This window comes from Trematomus bernacchii, unplaced genomic scaffold, assembly GCF_902827165.1.
Source record: "Trematomus bernacchii unplaced genomic scaffold, fTreBer1.1, whole genome shotgun sequence".
NCBI classification, from domain to species: Eukaryota; Metazoa; Chordata; class Actinopteri; order Perciformes; family Nototheniidae; genus Trematomus; species Trematomus bernacchii.
Window position 1 is genome coordinate 13,333,195 of NW_022987705.1, and position 17,307 is coordinate 13,350,501.

At 40.6% G+C, this 17,307-nt stretch overlaps 1 protein-coding gene across 1 annotated transcript in view; it reads right to left on the reverse strand.

The window, feature by feature from the left end:
- LOC117490490 (polypeptide N-acetylgalactosaminyltransferase 10-like) overlaps window positions 1–15,437 on the reverse strand; it is a 58,806-nt gene extending 43,369 nt beyond the window's left edge. The window contains exons 1-2 of the mRNA XM_034140249.1: window positions 15,233–15,437; window positions 3,914–4,016 (exon numbers count right to left, since the gene is read on the reverse strand). Coding sequence (XP_033996140.1) covers window positions 3,914–4,016; window positions 15,233–15,391 — 262 coding nt within the window. The 5' untranslated portion in view covers window positions 15,392–15,437. The remainder of the gene's footprint in view (window positions 1–3,913; window positions 4,017–15,232) is intronic.
- Between the last annotated feature and the right edge of the window lie 1,870 nt (window positions 15,438–17,307).

The following is a 17,307-nucleotide window of genomic DNA, read 5'->3' on the forward strand; positions in this document are numbered from 1 at the left end:
TCCGAATTTAACAAACACATTTAAATAATTGGTTTAAACGGCATAATAATAAGGACGATCGTCCGTTCTGTGATTCTCCAGAACAGAACACAGTGAGATGAGATCGCTGTCCCTTTAAAGGACACCTACAGTATCATGCTATATTTAAATTATATATTGTAGGGCCATACCTATATAAGGTATATTTATACGTTTCTGTTTTCAAAATACCAAACAGATCATGCATTTTAGCCATGCCTCATTTCGCTCTATTTGCTGTTCTCCAGCCCTGTTTTTGCAGGGGGCTGATTCTGTGAGCTGCAGCTGACCACGCCCCCCTGCAGGAGAGGGGAGCGTGCTCTGATCAAGTCAGAAGAGGGGGAGAAAAATAGATCTCCGTCCTCCGTGTTTTATTATATTATTATATAGAGTCGTTATTCATTTGTTTTAAAGCTCAATAAATAACAAAGAAGACCTTTGACCGGCACTTTTCTAATTTTGTCCGGAAGATTTAAACTTTAACGGACATCTTGACCGGCGAAAGAAAACCTAACTGAAACTCTGCCGCACGGTCCCCTCATTCCTTGGAAGAGGCGGAGAGGTGGGTGTTTGTCATCTGCTGGTGGACTAACCGGAGAGAATTACAGTGCTTGCCTCGACGGGGAGGGATTGTATTGAATTACAGCAGCAGGAGGAGCAAACGCTTGCCTCGGGGAGGGAGAAAAAAAGCCACAGCGGAGAATGAACATAAGGGGAACCATGGCAACCATGCGCGGAAAGTCTTCTTCGCTGCTTTTGTGGCAGACTACAGCGCCACTTACAGGCCTGGCATATGTACTACAGCGTCTCCAGCGCTTTCGAGCGGCAATGGCCGGCCGTGGCCCAACCCCACATTCCCCTGATAGGTGGAGAGTTGGCCCAATAGCCGTAGCGCCACCGTCCTGACGTCAGGACAGTGTTCAAATCTGGATCAGTTTTTATCAGATCCGTTGCAGCCCCTTTTTTAGAGATTTGGGTATGGAGGAAAATAGAGAGGGTTGTGTTTTCTGACACTTGGTGAGTTCCCTGGAACACCGGGGACACATATTCATGTATAAAAGACGTACAAAAGTGCATTTTGCATGATAGGTCCCCTTTAAGAGAGAGAGAGAGGGGTGTGGCATGTGTGTGTGTGTGTGTGTGTGTGTGTGTGTGTGTGTGTGTGTGTGTGTGTGTGTGTGTGTGTGTGTGTGTGTGTGTGTGGATGGTAGAGCGAGAGTGAGCGAGCGTGTGTATGGGTGTTTCTCAATGTCGAGTACGCTTGCTTGGTAGCACATGTCTTCCGAGCGTCTTGTTTCAGAAGCGAGCCAAGAATACTTCCTGGCATTCGGAAAACAAAGAGTGGAACAGGCAGGTGTGCGTCATATGAGAGGCCCCGCCTTACATTTTCCACCACAGATTTGGGGAAACTGGTCCGTGCGCAAAGCATTGTGGGGATTTTAAGACCGCAGAGTCTACACATGTGCAGCCTCGAAATTTCTCCAAACGAAGTACGCCGGGCTCGGTAGATTTCAAGTATGCTGGAGATTGGAACAGTACTTCGGCAGCACTCGATGACGTAGTATGCTTGAAATAGTGGCTCTGGAGCAGCTTTACTCGAGATTAAGAAACACCCTATGTTTCTGGAAGTGAAACGACGCAGCAGAAAAACAGAGGTCTGTGATGTATTTTGTGAAACAGAAGAACAACTAAATAAATGCAACGGCCTCCCAAGAAGAGCTCGCCTCTCTCCAGTCATTTAAGCTAAAGTGGGTTATTGAACCTGAAGCTTGCTGCTTCTGCCCTGGGAGACGACAGAGAGTCACCCCCCCTGTTTCCTCGACTACGGTCTGGGAGCCGACAGGAAAGTTCAACACACAGATGGCCAGTCCGTCCCTGTGTAGCATATTATTTCGATGAGAGATGAGCAGATCGCCACTGGGCTTTCAACTACAGACACAGCCACTCAAAAACTGCGGCATTTTTACAGCTCCTTATGGGTACTGCAATTTGTGAAGTGCTTTCCTCCGTGGTGAAACGATCAGCACTGCACCACGGAGGAAAGCGGCAGAAAGTCGCCTGGAGTTAAACAGAGCGGGGCTGCGTTGCGTGCATGGCTTCCTTCTGCAGGTAACGGGGAGACGCGCCCTGGCGGCGGTCTCGTTCAGGATCCGAAAATACAATTTTAATATTTTGCACACTTATTCCACTTATTCCTAGTGTGCCAATGGTGGCACGCGTGCCAGGGGTTGCCGACCCCTGATTTAGACCAAGACAGTCAATACAAATCCATGATGTATACAATCTTAATATACACAGTATATAACACTTAGTTAGACATGTACACACAGCATGTCATTTATCACTCCCCAACAACCCTTCTCCACACAAACATTTAGAAATCTGTGATCACTTCAGGAGTGCATCAAATTATGCCGTGCTGCATGTTTCATTAGCCACTCGTCAATGCACTCCACACAAACACACAGAGACGCATGCATAGAGGCTAATCTATAGTCAGGGGAAAGCATCAAATTAAAGTGAGCTGCCTTGTTCCATTAGGCATAAATGATCGCTCTGCATTCCTGAAGGTAATAACTGTGGGAAATAACTCCTCACTTTAATGGCTCATTTCGGAGATAAACACTTCTACTTAACATTGTGCTTTTCCCTGCATTATAAACTTGTTACATCGATCACTTAAATTGTGTTTTCTATTGCTCCTTATGCAAATATATACCCTGAGAAAAATGTTGATAATTATGTTCTTCCAGAGTTGTTTTAGGGCAATGCACACTAGAAACTTTAAGACTTGGCTCGCGGCATTTATAGGTTGAATATTGAGACACTTGCTTTCTCTTTTCGTATGTCTGCCTCTCCTTGCAGCTAAAATATTCAAACTCAGGTTCGTCATGTGCCTTTCTCTGTTAAATGTTCAAGCTAAATATGATCCTCACATTCCTACTTCATACTCCTCAAAAGGTTCAGAGAATGTCTACTGAAGTAAAATAACAAAACTACTCTTAAAAAGTCAATAATGATTAGTGATTCACTTCTCAAGTGATTTCAATGAAACAGAGGCTCTAAGACAATATAATAAGGATATATTGAATCTCGAGAAACACATTTAGGTGTTTCTTTGTTAAGTTCAATTGGATATGACACATGGTAGTGAATTAAAATCCTCCTTATTGCAGCGTAGAACCTGCACACTACAGGGAAAGGGAAATCTCCAAAAAGCATTAAATGGCCCCTTTAATCTTTTCTACTGATCCTCCGGGAGACCATGTCCATACAAGCAGTTAAAGTACTTAAACTGCAAGTTATTAATCGCGTTTCCTTTCATATGTCAAGTGTTTTTTTAAGTTTCTTTACAACTCTGTTGTCTCTTGATGTGCCTTTCACCGCCCAAATAAAGATCTTATTGTCTTAGACAACTTGGCAATCTCTCAGAAATCCAGTGACTTTGCTTCTTAAGTACCAGCTAATACCATATAAAGGGAAGTTAAATCTGTTGCATTTGTAACAAAGAGGCAAAGGTATGTTTCCCACTCAAGGCCTAAGACTGGATCAATGCTTATTTTAGAAGATTAACTGTGTTTCATTATGAACTAAGAACTGTAATCTCAGCCTTGATTCCCACGGACTCACAGAGACGAATAAAAGAACGGGAAAAGAAAAGACTGCTGAAAAAACAGTGCTGCATTGTGTGCGTGTGCGTGTGTGTGTGTGTGTGTGTGTGTGTGTGTGTGTGTGTGTGTGTGTGTGTGTGTGTGTGTGTGTGTGTGTGTGTGTGTGTGTGTGTGTGTGTGTGTGTGTGTGTGTGTGTGGGGGCTTGTTCTGAAACACAGCAGATGTTCTCAACAAAGCATGCCCAAACTAAACAGCAGCGTCAGCACACAGAGTTCGGACCTACCTGAGCGAGCAGCATCCCTCATCATCGCTTCGTAGTCGTGCCAGTCTGTCCGCCGCACACCATCAATTCCCACCTGAGCAACCTTTCTCATCTGGTTCAACCCCTGTGAGGCAAGAGAGAAAGAAATACAAACCAATAAAACTTCCATCAACTCTTCTTTTAGCTGCAGTGTCTGAAAATATAATCAACCACAACACGTTGATGGATCACACAAAAGCTCTTCATCTCATTACCTGGAAATTAAGAGTTTCTCCCAAAAGAGATTGAGCACCGTTAAGGAGAACTTGATTAATTGAAGTAGAAGTCAAGATGTTCTGCTTTTCTATTGAAGGTTTCTTAAGACACACACACACACACACAAACCTTAAAAATGATGTCATATATTACCAGGGTTCAATAAAAAAAAATGTTCCTATAATGCTAGCAAATTAAATATAATCATGTCAGCTGTGCATCTCCTTCCCTTCACTCCACTGCTGTCACAACATGGACAATGCACTGCAATCCCATCCAGAGAGACCCAGACACATCTGGTGAAAATATACTAAGTGCACTTTCCTACTTCATATATATATATGTATATATATATAATTGCATATGTACAAATTCAAGAATAGGTAATGCAAATGTAATTACATGCTGGAAACATGAAATTGCTCTTAGCAACAGCTGAGTTTGAGAGGCAGTGATGACTGACAGACAGGCCGAATTTAATGAGCCGGTGAAGGCATTTCAAATAAAGCGCTTCAACACCACAGCCATTTAAGTTTAATTCAATTTGTGGGCAGTATCTCGGTTTTTTTGTGCCACCTCTTAATTAGCTCAGAATAACTAATTGCAAATTATTCATCATGATTGATGGTGTAAGCGATGTGGGGAATTCTGATTGATTTGTAGGAGGAGGTCAGTGGACTGGAACCGCCAACACTGCCTTTCTGTGGAAAGGATCATCATAGAGGCTTATTTAACATGGATGTGTGTCTGCAATATTTGGGTTCAAATGTAAATCTGAGGTTGTCATAAGTTCCTGTTTCTGCTTACAGTAGTTTTGTTCTTTAACAAGTAAAATATCTGTATACTTCTCCCACAATTACATCACTTTTTCCTCTTTTTGCTTCATATTTCATGCATCTGTGCATTTCTTAGAGGGAAATGATTGTGCCACAACATGTAGAGGACTTTGCAAAGAACAAACCACCAGGGAATCTCACTCCCAGGAAAAACACAGTTTGAATCACTCAATAGTAATACATAGGAAATGAAACTGGACACAACATTAACCCAGCATTCTAGTGGAACACCCATTTCCTTCCCAACATACAGGCACATTTGTTTGAATTAAAATGATTGTATTACAATGGAATTACGTTAGTTTTGAATTGCAGTAGTGCAAGGTAAAATACATTGCTGAAGAAACGAAGCTTGAACTGTGCACATACAGGCCAACGGACAACACAAATCTTAAAAGCAACTGTTTTCAGTAAGCTCCTAGAAACACACTGTAATTCACCTGCCCATCACCAAACAGCAGACAGACAAAGTGAACTGAAGATAGTGAACATCTAAAAGCTAAACAGCTAGATATGTGTATTCCTCTTGCAACCCTGATTGGAGGCGTGACGTTTCAAGATTGTCCAATTTGAAAAAATTGTCCAATTTGACTGAAAGATGACCTGAGTAGAATATGATGTTACGGTAGAATATCAAAGATCACTGTGACCTCACAAAACCCTTTTCTTTGAAAATTAAAAATGTATACAGTGTGCTCAATATGGCAATAACAGTCATGTATGATATCATTAAATGATAAAGTGATGATTCTGTGTACATATATGGAGGCAAACGGCAACTATATTGATAGGGGAGGCATACAGTGGAGCTTGAATTGATAGTGGAGGTTGCTCTGGAGTTGGTGGAGACCAAATCCGAGCTTAAAGGACAGCGAATATTTGATTCATTAACTGGGCACAAACATGACTCCGGTCATTTTGCTGCTGCCAATATTTAATCATAATACTAATTACACATTGATATGTAGTTTACTTTGTATCCAATTTCTCGTTCAGGGGTTTTCAGTTATTGCTGCTTTTTTTTTTTTTTAATTGAATTGAATTGATTTATTTAAAACAAGGGACAGTGTACATTAATCAACATATTAAAAACATGTAAAAGTACTCGAATTGGCCAAAAGGCTAGTTTTCCCCGATATACCCTTTGCCAGAGGGTGATAGACATCCTAAAAGCAATAATGAAAAAACCACGACATTGTTATACCATTGTACATATTTACAATAGATGACATAACTGAATACAGATAAGAGCAAGTCATGTTTTATGTTTGTCAATTGTCTAAAAGATACAAGCAAACCCACCGGCAAGTCTAGCCAGTATTTCTCTTTTGTGTCACAGTCGCTCACCTGCTGCCACCTCACTAAACAAAACCCCCAGGGTTGCCTGACCCTTCCTCATCCACTCCAACACCTGAAAAAGATCCAATTCAACCGGCAAGGCAGGTGGGGTAGATTTCAAATAAAGGGAATCTACACCGCTGGGGGTCTGTGTTGTGCAGTAATAACCACAAAACCGATACCTTCCTCATGAAAGCTGGTGTGAGTGGCACTGGTATTGTACACAAAGAAAAACAGGACAGTAAATACAATCATCTTTCTTCTTCTCTTTGTGTTGCTTCATTTGCCTTCCTGCTGTGTGCTCTGCCACTACCTTCCTAATGGCCATTATTACAGAGACGTGGCTTCATGCTGCCACAAACAATTTATTATACACTTCTTTTTTCTCTGCTCTGGGCACTTTTCTACTCCATCAATATTCAAGGTGCAGCATAAATGTGCTAATAGGGCATGACAGGAGCTACACCAGAAACCATGCAGCCCATGTTTTATCCATCAACCATTCAATCATCAATTACAAAGCCTGGTGTCATATAAAAGACAGGCGGAAATGGAAATGACTTTGTCAAGCAAAACATTCAGCTTACAGGAAAAAAAGAGAGAGCAGAAGAGAATGAAGAGGACATAGGTTGATTTCAGCTGCATGAGTGATCACTAATTAACTTCTGTGTAGCCATTTATGGGTCTATTCATCTATTCATCTAATGTTTGCTGCTCACACAATATCTGTCCCTGGGTGAAGGCAAACGCTATGAGTTCCACTTTGAAGGCGTTGTGATGTGTGTGTGTGTGTGTGTGTGTGTGTGTGTGTGTGTGTGTGTGTGTGTGTGTGTGTGTGTGTGTGTGTGTGTGTGTGTGTGTGTGTGTGTGTGTGTGTGTGTGTGTGTGTGTGTGTGTGTGTGTGTGTGTGTGTGTGTGTGTGTGTGTGTGTGTGTGTGTGGTAAATAGTTAAAAGTGAGTCTTTTTGTTCAATGCAGTTGGACATTTGCTAATGCATCCCCGAGACAACAACATTGCAGCCATAGCTTTTTATTATTTGTATGTTTACTCTATAGCGCTATGCAGCAAGCTTAACACACTGGCGTTTCTTCTGGTGAGACCAAAAGGTATTGTAAAAATGAGTTATTACAGTAACAAAGTTGCAAAGGTATTGAAATAGCTGTAAAATAATTCACCCAAACTGTAATGCAGTATGTATTCATCAGTTGCATTTGCAGCAGATAACCTCCAGCCTGCTTAGTTTTACTTTTAGTGCAAAACACAAAGCCTATTGTGTCGAAACTTTAAATAAAATCTGCCATAGATATCACTATGCAGATGTACTACATTGTACGCTTTGATTCTATTTTTACCAAATATTGTTCTACTTCATTTCTTACCTGCTTATTTGGTGCCACCCCCCACTGCTCTCTGAAAATATCGCACATGTTGCACCTGACTAGACTTGAAAAGGTCTTCAGCACATGGAAAACAATGAGACTGCACCACAATGAAGGAAAATGCCATGGTATTAACCCCTGAGGTATCACCTTTTCTGCAAAGAGTTGCCTCGTCATGCTTTCTAGCAGTGGCTTATTTTTCACTGGATGTACTAAGGCACAAGGGAAAACCTTTTCTCCATATAAGTGAGTGACAGCAAAAGAACAAAAGGCCAGTAACCTCTGAGGTCTCGGTTGTACCTGTTGAGCTTTCTATAAGAACAAGAAAAAGAAAAACCAAGGAGGTTAAAATGTCAGATTGTGGTTGCTATCCAGTCTCCACTTTGTGTTGTCTCCGTTTGAAAACACCCTGCTAGACTTTTTTCTCAATCTTTGCATTGTTTGTATTGATGTAACATATTAGCTATGCTGTTCAGGCTGTTTTGATGCCTCCAGGGGAAAACATGATTACATTGCCAAGTCAATTATTTACAGTAAATGTATAAACTAGTTGGTTGTATTATTGGTATTAGCATTACAACTACATCATAATTTGTAACAGAGCAGATGCACAGTAGCCCTTTGTGTTTACAGTATAATCTAGAGCTGGTTCTATCTTCAAAGAGTTGTCTAGAAAATGCAGGCCTTGCCCTTCTTTCAGCTTCCTGTATGAGTCAGGCATGGTGCAAATATAGGTGAGATGTGTCGATAGGCTAGTAGGAAACATGTACAATTCATATATGTATTTACCATTCACAGTAGTGGCAATTTCAAAAAAGTGTACATATATTTATATTCATTTGGCTTTGACATTATATATAACCCCATATATGAGTTGTCGAGAGACATTGTACAGTCACGTAATGTAGCACCATCCTCTGGACAAAGTAGTTGCTGCTGTGGTAAGGATTTAAGAACATCAGTTAGCTAATGTAGTTATGGTCATGTGTTTGTCATCCTCTGCCCTCATTGCTGCTTGTCCTAAAGCACTGATTCAAATGATGTTAAGGTTAACTCTTGCACCACAATTTGGTAGAAGCTGTTGGCTAAAAATCATTGGCGACAACGCGTGTTGCACTATTGCAAGGCATTGTTACTTTGCACCCATTTTGAACAGACAACGCATTGCTGGTTTTCATCTGCTTTCAGGTCTGTGGTGCTGAACAAAGACAAGGAGTGAACAAGGAGAGATAGAGGACTCCTATTGGACTTCCTTTGTTTGGTGTGGGGGAGAAGCTGGTATTACCAGCAGAGCAGAAAGTCTGATAAGAACAGAGCTGCCCATTTGTTCTCTGAGGAGGACGAATCAGACCACCTTGGGTCAATACTTCTCTTCTCTGTTTCCTCTCTTCCTGCTGAGAGCCAACAGAAGCTCAGATTGGGAATGGAAGCTTTTCAATTCTTTTTTTCTCCCCTTTCCTGTTCTGTCAGATCACAGGCAGATCAGCCTCAACCCCCAGAGACACAATTACCTGTCTTTCCTATTTCACCTCACCCTCTGCCCCTCCTCCTCCACCTTCAGCCACGACACAGGCAAGTCAATCTGTGCTAGAGGCTCACAAATCCCCCGTTAGCTTTTTCTTAGAACATCAAACTTCCGCGTGCACTATCTGACCTACTCCCGCTTTAGTTCAGTGAGAGGTCCGGCAACAGGGAGTCACACAAGTAACAAGTCATATCAGTGGCTCAAAATAGACACAGAGCAACATTATCATCCCACTTGAGTCCTGAGAGATACTGCTGTCTGAGTCAGACATGAGCTTGAGACAGAGGACCTCCAGGCAGACGCGCCTGCAGTGAGACACTCCACACCCCCTCAAAGAGAAGCTCAGAGAGGCCACTGCTGGGTCTCTTGTATCCCAAAAGGAGTCATTACCCAGAATCCCGCTGAGAGGGAAGAGAGCAGAGTGAGGACCACATAGAGGCCAGGACTCACAGAGCCCTCAGACTTCCTGCTTGGATATTGATGGATTCTGGTGGATTCTGATGTGAACACTGGTCTTACAAAATAACTGCTGTTACCAATGGTGAAATACGGATGCAGGCTCTCGCTTCTTTATCAAATGTTGAAACCAGCCTTTCATTTATCAGTCACGAGGTTTTTTGTTTTTGTTACAAGAAATCCAAATCCTTTTTCTATTAGAACATTGCATTCTGCTTGATATTAATGTATCTTATTAAAATGTTTTACTCGGAGAGACAAACTGCGGACTGGTTTTCAGGTGGAATTGTTGGAGGGATAAACAGAGGACTTACACATAAGGGAACATTGGGAATGGGAGCAAATCTAGCAGTCAGGTTTCAACATTACGAGTGATATGTTATGATGGACATCCAGTAAGCAGTGGCTCTGTTTTCAGCCTGCAGGCTTTGTGTCGGTTCGTATCTGTGTAAACATGCACATATATTAAATAAACCGCAAAAAGAAAAGCAGGTCCAGGTAAACTCAGAGGTACACAGTATGTGAATAGATATACAGTCAGCTGTGTATGTGCACATACTGTATACTGTACTTTATAAAGAAAGAACATCACTAATGCGTTGGGAGGTCAACTTCACAAAAAAGTACACAAAAGCCTCCAGCAAAAAGCAGTCCTGCCATCACCAGCTTATGGCAGAGATTCTTTGAAACAGCTTTAGATGGATGTTCATAAAAAAACACTGGTGGATACAGCAGATATCTGAATTTGAACGCAATCTTTTAACTAATAAAACACTGCTGCTAAGTTCATAAAATATTGCTAAACTCGCTCATCAAATTCAATGCTGCAGGAGATTGTTTTTGGTTTCAAGGTGCTTTTGGGTGTACTTCAAGGTATTTCAGGTAAATATGTTGTTTTTCAGGAAGGGTCAAGAGGGGCTCCACTTGTGTAATGCAAGTGTTAGACGGCGAGTCATATACGCTTGAGTAGCTAAATGCTTGCAACCAAATGATTTCATTTGTTTGCTGCCCTGCTTGTTGCCACAATGTATATGTCTATGTGAACAGTTTATATCAATAAACATTCAAATGCTTAAAGTGAAACTAGGAGGTTGTTTTTGAAAAATATATACATTTCAAGTGTTTGGAAGTTATGTTACAATATTGGATGGCCACAAACTAAATGTAATGTTCCTTTTTTTTACATATTTTTAAAACCTTGGCACATAGAACCGAAATATGTGTGTGGCCAGAATCTACTCAGCAAGTTACAAAATGTGTTTTTCAATAAACAGACCCTGAGGGAGGGAAAAAAAACATTTTAAGAATCCTTTCACGTGATTTTGACTTGCCAACAAAAAGAAGTTTTAAAAAAACACATCATGGTGTTTTAAGCATGGTGTGATGGACATGCTGGGGGGATCACTGGTAATTTACTGCTGTGTTGGTTCTGCTGGGATCACCGCCTCCACTGGCTCCAGTCCAAACCCATCTGAGCCGTTCAAATAAGCTCCTTATTATCGTGTCTGATGGAGGGGAAGGCTCGGGAATTAAAAGCAGAGGAAACGACTGAACCATGCCATTAAAGGACCAGTGATTAGGAATTAGGGGAACGATTGGCCACATTAGAATCATATGTATTATAATGTTTGATTTGTATCTAATGAACTGATATTAAGAACTGTGAATGAGCCATAGGTACATGAAATCCAACAGTTCCTCATGGCAAGGCAGCAGTTGAAGGAACGGTAGGCAAAACTGAAATGAAGCGGCTACCGATGTTTTCACTTTATAAGAGAAGGTTTGCTCACATTTGTCGGTTGAATTGAAAGTATATTAGAGTGGTGTTTTCATATGCGGCTATGATGAAGGCCACCACAAAATGCATCTTTTTATCAGCGTCTTGTAAGAGCACCCATTGAAGCTCTCAGTCACAACATAGACAGAGGCAGTATCGTCCCATTCTCCGTATGAATGTGTCTCTGTCGGCAGAATTCAGACAACACATGAGTGTACTGTCTCTGCGTGTTGACACGGAGCAGGACTTCGGTCAACATTGGGCTACTAAAGAGCAGATGTGGCGGGTATTGTCTACCCTGCAGCATACTTTGGATCTTACAATTTTAAATGTTTCCATCTAAAGCAGACTTATTCTGCTCTGCTGGGACTTAGTCGCGTTGTGTGTTGTGCTTAGCTCAACACTGTCAGTGTGCTGCCTAAAGGCTTTTAGCCACACTGGTGTGTCGAATGTAGGGCTAATTTCCCCAAGGCCAATTTGTTTATAAACAACAGTAGCCATCTTTTAAGCTTCTTACCCTTTTGACCTCATTTCTCACAGTAAAATATGAAAAACTGAAGCGTTAACAATCCAATATTGAAATTGGAAACAAACACAGAACACATAAAGGGCTGCTGCTCGGCTCGGTTTGGGTTGAAATAACATCCATTTGATGCTTCTGGCCACAACTTAATCACGGACAGTTTGTGTTCAACATGCTCTACAATGAGTGCTTTTCATTCAGCTAATTATTCTTCCTTGTATCCTCGCTCCTAAGGGGAAGAAACTGGATAAACAGCCTAGAAAAGCCTATATGGTAGTGGCCAAATCATTAAAAAGCCAACATGTTTCGACCGCTGTCGGTCTTCGTCAGGGCTAAAAACGATTGATATTGATAAATGTGGGCTAAAAAAGTGTCTTTCTATCTCTGGATAATCCACATGACAAATCTCTGTAGCCAGTAGCTCCAATGAAAACTGTTCAAAGTCATTTGCCACTGTAATGTGCTCCTGTTCAAAAGGGCAGCTTTGTGTCAGACAATGAAGAACCCTCTTTTCCACTGAAGGTTTTAACGGTTGCGGTTTTAAGTCAGCAGCCGTTATCAAATAATTCTCCTCACTACATTTCTAAATACGTTTTGTTCGAGCTTCAAATGAAAATGATGGAGAAACTGAACACACTGAGCATATGGGTCAAAATAATCTTAGCTGCAGTAGTGGTTTGAGAAGATTCAATGGATGTTTGGATACTACTGCACTTGTTTGACATGACTGGTTGTCAACGTGGAGATCCACTGTAAGAAATTACACACTACAATTTATGTTAACTAAAATTATTCAGACAAACAGCAAAACAAGGGTAAATAAAGTATTGTATGCCACTAAAAAATGTTGTCTTCTTCTCCTTCTTTCAAAGTGAAAAACAATATATTATATTTGATCTAATACAGCAGGGATCATGTATGCAGCCCGACCCGTTCTGTTTATATTTAATAGGCTCTGATCTTAATCTGATGGTTTAAGCACTGCCGTCTACAGGTGAAGCAGACAGGAACTAACAAGGGGAGGAAATATCGGCTACCGCTGTCTCCAACAAGACTTATGTGGAAAATACTGAATGGGATAAGGGTATTGATTTGTATCTACCTCAGTGAAACCATAACAGCCCACAGGGAGCACTCGAGCACAGGAAACAAACAACACATATTGTTGCTCACTTTTAATCATTTGTCCTTTGTTCAATTGCTTTTAAAAGATTGCAAGAATAAAAAGCAGAACAGAAGAAAAATGCTTGCAGCTAGTTTCCAGCAGTGTAAAAAAAGGTTTATATTAGCAACTTAAAAACAAATGTGAGTTCTTCCTGATGTGAGTCAGCCTGTGTATTTCCCTGCTTTTCACCCGAGGCAAACATCAACCCAATCGCATTAGGGGTAATCACTATTACTCACCAGCTTTCTGTACATATTTTGTACTGAGGTAGAGTCATAACACAAAGTCGTCAAAGTCATCCCGAGGCAATGCAATCCTGAGTGACGAGACTTTTAAAAGACTCCTGTGTAAACCAATTATTATAAGTTTCCAAATTAAATGTCAACATTTTTCCTTCAGTTACCCTCCAGAACATTGCATCATTTTAAGATCTGATACACGTCATGGAAGACAAAAACATTTATAAACGCCTTTAAAAAGCATCTGCTATAACAGAGTCAACACAAAAGCTTCCGTACAGAGTATGTAAGAATGTGTCTTATATTCACACACACTCACACACCTGTAGTTGCGCGAGGTGCTGAGTATCAGGGTTCAGTGTCTGGCTCCAAGGACACGTTGACATGCGGAGAAGAGAAGAGGAGCCAGGGATCAGCCAACCATGCAATTATTGGACGACCTGCAGCACCTTCTTCTGACTAACTGACTTCTTGGGTTGACTTCCTCCATCTGCAGCTTTCTTACTATATAGCAACATCACATGCCCTACAACCTTCCCTGACAGGATTGACACCCTACAAGGACTATGCTGCGACTTCCATTATATGTTTAAAAACCATGAAAACTCATGATCAACTCATCAAGTCAACACTAATATCACGTTCCCTTTTTTTTTTTACTTGTTTCGGAGTGCAGAATTTTGAACATATTGAGAGTCTATAGGACAATCATTTCAACAGAACAAATACAAAAATGATCTCACTCCCTCAGAGTAGTTACAGCAAAAGACTACTTCAATGCAACACAGATGTTAAGATATATAAATAAATAGCCGTACTGTTGTTGAAATCATTTGGGATATCAAAGGCAATATGTGCAAAATGTTCTAAAATAAATGTGATCCACATCAAAGTGCAACAAGGAGTAATTTAACAACATTACATCTAACACTTTGCCACAAAGTAAGGGTAAATGACTGAGGGCTCTCGCAGTAGAACGTTTAGTAAAAGGGTAAACTGATTATCCCAGTAAAACTGAGACTATTTCCAGGAGCCCTTGTCAAAAGAGGGAGAACAGCCAACGTGTTAACATCGTAGACGTGAATCGTAATTCGTATGTATGTAATATTTCATGTTCGAATTACTAGAGCAAAAACCCTTTATCAGTTATGTTCAACTAACCTTTCTGGCCAAGGTCTAAAACCAGCACACAATCCCTATTAGTGGCTAAATCCTTATCACATATATCCGTAAAGATGAACCAGTGGCATGCTTGCTTGTCTGTAGCTTGTTTGAACAGCTACAGACTATTTGTTGGAAGAAAGTGACATCAATTCAAATAAGATCACTAAATAAAATCTAAAGCAAAGAAAACTGACAACACAAAATATGTTAACCTCTTGTCATTCTATGCCTCTAGCTTTGTCTGTTAAGCGCCTGCTAGAAAACTATTTTAAATCAGTACAGCATACAACCTTAAGCAGACCAATCACATTTTAAATAGTGTTGATTTATCTCGGCATTCCCATGCTTTATCACTGCAGTTCTAAAAAAACAAGTATTGGCGCTCTCCATGGATCTGATCCTGAACATCGCTTGAATGCAAAGACGCTCTCCATGGTGCTGAATCGGCACCGTATATATATATATAAACTCCACCTCGTAAACAATCTGAATTGGTCTAAAATGATTTCTGTAGACTAGTGTTGCTTCTAAAGTCGCATACATATACGTGTTCATATTTTAGATTCCGAAAATTGAGTTGAAAACGAGAAGACGTCACAAAACAAATGTGGGGCACAAGTGTCTATCAGGATCCAAGTTTGGGATGCAATACATGAGGAGTATTATCACCGATATTTGCTAACCTGTATCTGGAGAATGCCGCGTGGACCGTCCACTGTGCTGGGCGAGTTGTCGAACACTCGGTCCCGGTACAAAGACCACAGCCCAACGTTGGAGAGGAAAAGTAGAGCCGCTATGAGCAGTCCAGCGAACTGCAGCAGCCTCTTCTCCTTCCGCCTCATCTCTCCGGGAGAAAGCGTGTGAAGCACCGGCGGTGGAAACTAGCAAGCCCCGACTGCCTGCTTCTCGAGTGGAGACAACTTTCCCACGGAGTCTGACTGACTGGAGTACGCACTGCTTTCAAGCTACTCTAAATACCCTCAAGGACGCAACTTCCTGTCAGAACTTTCACAATAAAACCCCCTAAGACTCATCAATTGGCGAATTCAAATACAATAGTCAAAGTAGTAGTCTTTGTGTTCCCTGTAAAAACAATGCTTTTGGAAAATGGTAAAATACCAGGATAACCAGTGACACTTTGGTGGTTGCAAATCCAGTTTCACAATTAAAGAGAGGTTTCAAATCTCACAACATGCTCGTTAAATGCATTCATAAATGCATAGAAATTGAGTCAACCAAATACAATCAACCAAAGTTCACCAGGGTTATGATAATCAGTCAAGGTAGTTCTAATATAATATCAAACAATAGGTTTAAAAGATAGACAAATAACAAAAATGGCCCAGGTAAGAATTAAAAAAGTAAAACAGTGCAGCTAAGGACAGCTGTCACTGTTAAGAGCTTTTTTAATAAGTATTTTAATAAAGAGTTCTAGTCTGTAGCATAATGCAGGTGCCAGAACAATCCGACTGAAATATCTTTTTAAACACATTTCTATTTTTGTTTATTTCATGATATCCTATCCTAAATGTTATATATATATATATATTTCTATACATTCGACTCTCCTTTATTTAGAAGTATGTTGGTGTAAGTTGTCCTGCAGAGCGACTTCCCGATTCCCCTCTGCTGGGAATGACATCACTCATTCTTTTATTTTGAAGGCACAGCACTTAACATCCTGTGGTTTTCAGATTCTCTTCATCAAGCTTGATTCCGATGTATTATTTTAGAAGAACACTGACGGTTACTCACTGGATCACATGTTGAACAAGCTTTGTTGAACTTTGTTGAAAAATCTGACACATTTATCCAGCTGTGATAGCAAAAATATAAACACATTGCGATACTAATTAGGTAAAGATGAAAAACAAATCAGGTAGATAAATATTCAGGCTCCTCACTACCTGATTATATGTCTATAATAATATCTAATGTTATATGATAATATGTTCATTTTGAAAGAAAATAACGAGTCATTGTGAATGCAGCAGGTGTTACACAAGAGTGAAAAAAAGATAAAATGAGGAACAGTATTGGTCTCCAGGTTTCTGGCCTCAGGCGGTTCTTCCTGCTTCTTCTTCTATCTATCTCAGAGGAGCACACGTGTCATGGCAAACAATCTCATTCTGGCCCAGTAATACCTTCAGGATTATTACTGCTGACCTTTTGTCATTGGTGTCATTATATACCATCCAGGTAGCCAATGATTTCCATTCATTTCTGAAGAGACATTAAACCGTTATGAGTCAGGGGATCCACCTTAGTGAACATCATGCTTTAGGGGTTGAAGCATTGCAAAAAAATGTGCACCAGTCTCTCATATTAATATCTGCCTTTCTATATTACACTCCAGCAAAAGACACCTTTCTAAAGAAAATGTGTAATCCATTGAATTAAATAACTCTAAATGAATGTGTTGATATGATTGCTTATTATGTAATGTATTTGCACCATTGTACATTTCCCCTTTGTGAGACAAATAAAGGAATTCTGATTCCTATCACAATTAGCGTTGCATTCTCTCATTTAAACTCTCGTTCACACACAAACGTAATGTATCTTTATCAAATGTGTTTTGCTGTTATTTTTCTTATCTGTTTTGCAGGTGTTCCTCTGAAGAGTCTTAAGGAAATCGCTCTGTTTATTTGACCTGTAGGATCACACAGCTCAGCTCATTGGAACAGAATGATGCTTCAGTAATTGCTTATCGGGGAAGTCACGGCACGGCCCTTTATGAATGAGCTCTGCTAATGGC